This window comes from Mus caroli, unplaced genomic scaffold (genome assembly GCF_900094665.2).
Source record: "Mus caroli unplaced genomic scaffold, CAROLI_EIJ_v1.1 scaffold_12080_1, whole genome shotgun sequence".
In the NCBI taxonomy this organism is placed as follows: Eukaryota; Metazoa; Chordata; class Mammalia; order Rodentia; family Muridae; genus Mus; species Mus caroli.
Window position 1 is genome coordinate 40043 of NW_018390514.1, and position 6367 is coordinate 46409.

The 6367-nt window shown below is 33.7% G+C and overlaps 1 protein-coding gene across 1 annotated transcript; it reads right to left on the reverse strand.

The window, feature by feature from the left end:
• Window positions 1–384: 384 nt before the first annotated feature.
• Window positions 385–1317, reverse strand: LOC110288686 (olfactory receptor 187-like). The gene has a single exon (XM_021154970.1). It carries the CDS (start codon window positions 1312–1314, stop codon window positions 385–387), a length of 930 nt encoding a protein of 309 aa, XP_021010629.1. The 5' UTR covers window positions 1315–1317.
• Between the last annotated feature and the right edge of the window lie 5050 nt (window positions 1318–6367).

Genomic DNA, 6367 nt, shown 5'->3' on the forward strand with positions numbered 1-6367 from the left:
TTTCCAATGAAGAACAGATCATGGCTCAACGTGTAACTTCAGTGATGTGAATGGTGGAGAAGAGGATTATTGTGGTTAGTAGGTTAAAATTATAGATTGGGGTCAGTGAAAGACACTATTTCAAGAAAGTAAATAACAGCAAATATGTAAGACATTTGACCTCCCTCTGGTCTCTGCACAAGTTTCCATGACCAATGTAACAATTCACAAATAAGTATGCCTACATCAAATAAATACATACATACACATATAAAACAACATCAACAACAATTCTAGGTTGGATTGATTTTCAAAATACTTTCACAATGCTTGAAATATAGCCACATTAAATTTGCACAAATTTGCCATGTTTTAATAAGTGCATGACAGACAATAATGTGAAATCTAAGTATTTCTCCTTAAAAATTTGGCCAGTGATTTTTTTACTTGCTTATTCCTCAGACTGTAGATAATTGGGTTGAGTACAGGAATTATGATGGTGTAAAATACAGAGTCCATCATATCTTCATCATTTACTTGTGGAGATACAGGGCGAACATACATGAAGAGGAGAGGGCCATAGTACAAAGAAACAGAGAGGAGATGGGCTCCACAGGTGGAAAACGCTTTCTTTATGCTTTTGATAGATTTCTGCTTTAGGATAGAAAATAGAACAAGTGTATAAGAGACAAGGATAGTTGTAATTGTGAATACCTGAATGGAACCAGAGAAAATAAAGAGCATCAGGTAATTGAGAGAAGGGTCATTACAGGAAATCTTTAACAGTGGTATAACATCACAATAAAAGTGGTTTATTATGTGAGAGCTACAGAAAATTAATCTGAATAAAAAGCCTTTATGAACTAAAGCATGAATACATCCACCTAAAAGGGACAATGTTAAAAGACATACACAGAGTCTATTTGTCATGATCACTGGGTAGAGTAAAGGTTTGCATATGGCTACATAGCGATCGTAGGCCATTGCTGCCAAAAGAAAACATTCTGTGGTTGCACTCACTACAAATGAAAAAAACTGTATCATGCATTCAGAGAAAGAGATCAGTTTACTCTTGGCAAAAAAGTCTTGTAGCATCCTTGGAGTCACTGTGGATGATAACCAAGTATCCACAAAAGCTAAAGTCCCAAGAAATAAGTACATAGGGATGTGAAGGTGACGGTCATTCCAGATGAGAGTGATCAGACCAAGGTTGCCCACAATGGTGATGAGATAAATGACCAAGAACAGCAGGAACAGGGGGATTTTCCACTGGGGCCGATGAACAAGTCCTGAGAGAACAAACTGAATGAGCAGTGTTGTGTTGTCCATTTGCATGTCCTCACTGAATGTCTCTGAAATGAAAAATGACTGATGTCACACAGCATTCACTAAAATTCGTAGAGTAAAATGTTGGGTAGTAGAATTTAAAACACAACTCTGTAATTAGCAGGTTTGCCAAGAAATTTCATTTCATATCACTACATATGATGAAAACTTTTCTTCAGAGTGAAGAAAGTACTTCATTTTTCCAATAAAGATTTGAACTTTTTAATGTATTTAAAGAAAAGATACCTTTTAAATTTTCTGTGCAGTGTATGAAATTACAAGTTGGCTAGGTGTAAAAGTTCTGTACTTATGTAATAGGGTCATAATCAAGGAAAGAAATGTTTTAAGAATCTAGATTATACAATGATTTCAACTGAAGGGTCTTAATCAATTCAAATACTTTAATTTAATAAAGTGAAATATTACAATCTATAGTATCTTGGAAATTTCTTTCATAATTAATTATAAGGAAGTTGAGAAAATCAGGTTCTGGTAAGGAAAATAAAAGTCAATAATATAGAAAAACTCTTAACATACATAGACTCTCCTACGTATTACAGAGTTGTCTGGGAACATATATGCAAATTATAGATTGTAAAATCATAAGTTGGTTTAGGAGTTTATTAACAAGAATCTGATGACCAAACTTTATGAAATGTTCACAGGTGCTAATAAATGCAAATACTGTTATTGAAACGTCTGACTTGGCCTCATGGATAACTATAAAACACATAAATTTGAAAGGACTTATATAAAGCTACTATTATACAGTGACATACCACATAAAACCTGTGTTCAATGGCATGAACATAACATTTGTTGACTATGAGTATGATCTTTAAAATGGGATGCACCATTAAGATACACTATTCTCTTAGCCATTATCACTGAACATGAATGGTGCATTTAGTAGTATTAGTTTACTGAAGGTTTAACACAAGTGACCAAGTATGACTGACTGTGTTTTGCCACCCAATTATTCTGATACTGCAGAATTTCTATTTTAAAACCAATGATTTCCAGAGTCCATGTTACTTCAAAGTAAACAAAGGAAAGACATGGTAATTATACAAACCAGAATTGAACTAGATATTTGAGGAATATAGTTTTAATGAGGGGAAAGTTAATAAGAATATAACAGATAAATATGGTGTCAGAAGGCAAAATAAAGGATCTTTAGGAACAAATGGCAAGATATCCCTGACAGTTGAGGTTAACAAAATGTTAGTGGCTTGGTGAAAGTAGTTTTCTGAGTGTAATCTGAAAATAGCAGGAAATGATGAGGATGAGAGGGCCATGCAGTGATGCTCTGTGTTCTGAAAAGTATGGGGAGAGCTGGCATTTGTTTGTTGCCCTACCTGTTCCCTTTAGAACATCTAAGGAAAAGTGATTATACAAAGCACAAAGAAGTGAGAGTAGAGAAGAGGAAAGCACTAACAAGGGAAAAACCACAACTGACATGAAATGAGACACTTGGATAGATAAAAAGAAATAAAATGTAGGAAATGAAGCAGGCAGTGCTTTAATGAAGATAGATTTACCTAGAAAAAGGGAGAGAAAATATTGTCAAAAAGCAATATAGGACTGAAAATTTAGAATGCCTCTTTCTATTTAAAAGCACACACACAAACATATATAGTAACACATATATACTTAAATACATATAAATATATACTCTCTATATAATACATATACAACACACACACACATATATATATATTGCACACAGACATACACACAGGCATATATAGGTGTGTGTGTATATATATATGTGTGTGTGTGTGTGTGTGTGTGTGTGTATGTGTGTGTATGTATATATATATGTAGTATGTATGTATGTATGTATATATGTATGTATTTATGTATGTCTGTATGTATGTATATACACATACATATATCTCCCTAAATACATGAGACTATTTTGAGAGAGAACATGAGACTATTTGGAGAAAGAAGAGAAAGAGGAAATGATATAAATATACTATAGTCCTCCAAATTAAAAATAAAAAGGTAAATAAAAGCTTATTTAAATGCACACTTGAAATACATATAGAAAAACAAATTTCTGATGCTTCATTTTCAGTGTTGTTTTTAGCTTTGTTGTTTATTAACTATTATTGATCTTGAAAAAACATTTTTTAATAAAAATCAAAATATATTTTCTCTAGAGCATATATTTAAAAACAGACACATTAAGTTTGAGCACATTATATTTTTGTACTTGGAGTATTTAAATGTATGTGGTCATTGGATGAGATTTTTTATGCTGGATTTATATGATGCATTTTTTATGTCAAAATAAATAGAAAATATTTTTCTGCAAATCTTAATAATTTGATTTAAGAACACATATTCACATTACTCTCTAACAACTGTATAGGTTTCATTCTATTCTTATTTTGATGAATAGAATAAAATTGATCCAGATCAATTTTGCATACAGATGATATACACCATAACAAAAATTTGTATTTTAGGGTAATTTTATGGGGATAAAATGGTGTTTCTTTCATAGAGTTCAAATCATACCAAGATACATAAATTCTAAAATTGCTTGATATGTGGAGATGAAACAGATCATTAATACAGGAAAGATTAGCCAAAAATATCTTTGTTATATTCTAATATATACTTATTAATATGTACATAAACACATATCTAAATATATATCAAGGTATGCTATATGATGAAAAATATTCTATATGTAAAGGCTACTCTGAACACATTTATAAACAATATGCGTTATATACAAATAAGCAATAATATAAATATTATTGTTATAAGTAGGAAATGTAACTTAAATCATCTACTTAAGTAACTGAACTTTAAAGACATAGGAAGAAACAGAACTAAAAATGCCTCTCTTACCGAAATCTTTATAATAATTGCTTATATGAGAATCATTACAGTTTCATATTGAATTTTGAGTTAACACCCTACTTCAGGAGAATTTAAAAGTCATTATAGTCAGCAAAGATAGCCCAGCTGTTCAATACCAATGTCTCAGCTAAAAGTAAGTTTAGTTAGGTAACAATATTTCTAAAATATACTAAAGAGAACAATTAGAGATATTTTACCCACTTATATTTAGTCATTAATTGAAATATATAGGCAATTTTTGTTGCTACTACCATTTATGTAAATTTTTATGAATTAAAATGGCTTATTAAATTTCCAAGGAAAGCATGGTGAACACTACACAACTTAATTATTTCTTACCCATTTCAAGTAAAAGTAATAATGCAAAGATCCTTATAAAGGGTTGAGTGTTCTAAAGCAGGGAAAAACACAGTAGTACAGACAATGGGATCCTGTGCAATGACCATCTGCATCACAATTTGTCTGGCAGTTTCGAGACTAAGTACATCAAACTGTGTTTATGTGACTTTTCATTCAATCCAGGAACCTTTATACCATTGCTTGATTCTTTTTCAAGAAGAAGGATTGAAGAACTAGAAATCCCACCGGGTAAACAGGGTTCACTGGAGGCAAAGAGATGACTCTCATCTGGACACTATAGGATTGGACAGAATTATAAATTGGCTCCACTGGGAACTGTACATTTCAAAACCATAAATATGTATATACCGTAAAAGGCTAATTTTGACACGGAAATTGTTTTACTGTGCTATTTCCTATCACACTGTGACAGGTTTAACCAAACTAATATACGATTTTATATTTTTAAGGCATACAATAGTTTGCTTCTCTTGAGTTCATCAAACATGACTAGATCATGTCAATGACCACATTGCTCTCTCTTCTCCCCTCCTCCCTCCCTCCCCTCTCTTCCTCCTCCCTCCCTTCTACCCTCTCTCATTCTCTTACAGTGTGAATTGTGATTCTTATGAAATATTTGGTGGTTGTACTGGTTTTCTAAATGCATAATAACCCTAAAACCACTTCATAAATAATAAAATGTGGAATGAATTTAAGATAGTTCTGGCAGTGCTTAATCCTTTTTGCACTTGTTTTCACTACAGCTTTGGTGAACACACTGGTGCAGTTTGCATTGCAAATGTCACTGTATGAAGCAAAACTATTTCAAATGCCTGATTTAGAGTATAGGTTACTATTGGATAGGAATTGTATTTTTTAAAATATTTTTATTAGGTACTTTCCTAATTTACATTTCCAATGCTATCCCAAAAGTCCCCTATACTCTCCCCCCCACACACTCCACTACCCACCCACTCCCCCTTTTTGGCCCTGGCATTCCCCTGTACTAGGGCATATAAAGTTTGCATGTCCAATGGGCCTCTCTTTCCATTGATGGCGAAGAAGGCAATCTTTTAATACTTATGCAGCTAGAGTCAAGAGCTCAGGGGTCCTGATTAGTTCATAATGTTGTTCCACCTATAGGGTTGCAGATCGTATTAGCTCCTTGGCTACTTTTTCTAGCTCCTCCATTGGGGGCCCTCTGATCCATCCAATAGCTGACTGTGAGCATCCACTTCGGTGTTTGCTAGGCCCCAGTATAGTCTCACAAGACACAGGTATATCTGGTTCCTTGCAGAAAAATCTTGTTAGTGTATGCAATGGTGTCAGCGTTTGGAAGCTAATTATGGGATGGATCCCTGGATATGGCAGTCTCTAGATGGGCAATCCTTTCGTCACAGCTCCAAACTTTGTCTCTGTAACTCCTTCCATGGGTGTTTTGTTCCCAATTCTAAGAAGGAGCAAAGTGTTCACACTTTGGTCTTCATTCTTCTTGAGTTTCAAGCGTTTAGCAAATTGTATCTTATATCTTGCGTATTCTACGTTTCTGAGCGAATATCCACTTATCAGTGAGTGCATAATTTGTGAGTTTCTTTATGATTGGGTTACCTCACTCAGGAACATGCCCTCCAGGTCGTTCCATTTGCCTAGGAATTTCATAAATTCATTCCTTTTAATAGCTGAGTAGTACTCCATTGTGTAAGTGTACCACATTTTCTGTATCCACTCCTCTGTTGAGGGGCATCTGGTTTCTTCTCAGCTTCTGGCTATTATAAATAAGGCTGCTATGAACATAGTGGAGCATGTGTCCTTCTTACCGGTTGGGACATCTTCTGGATATATG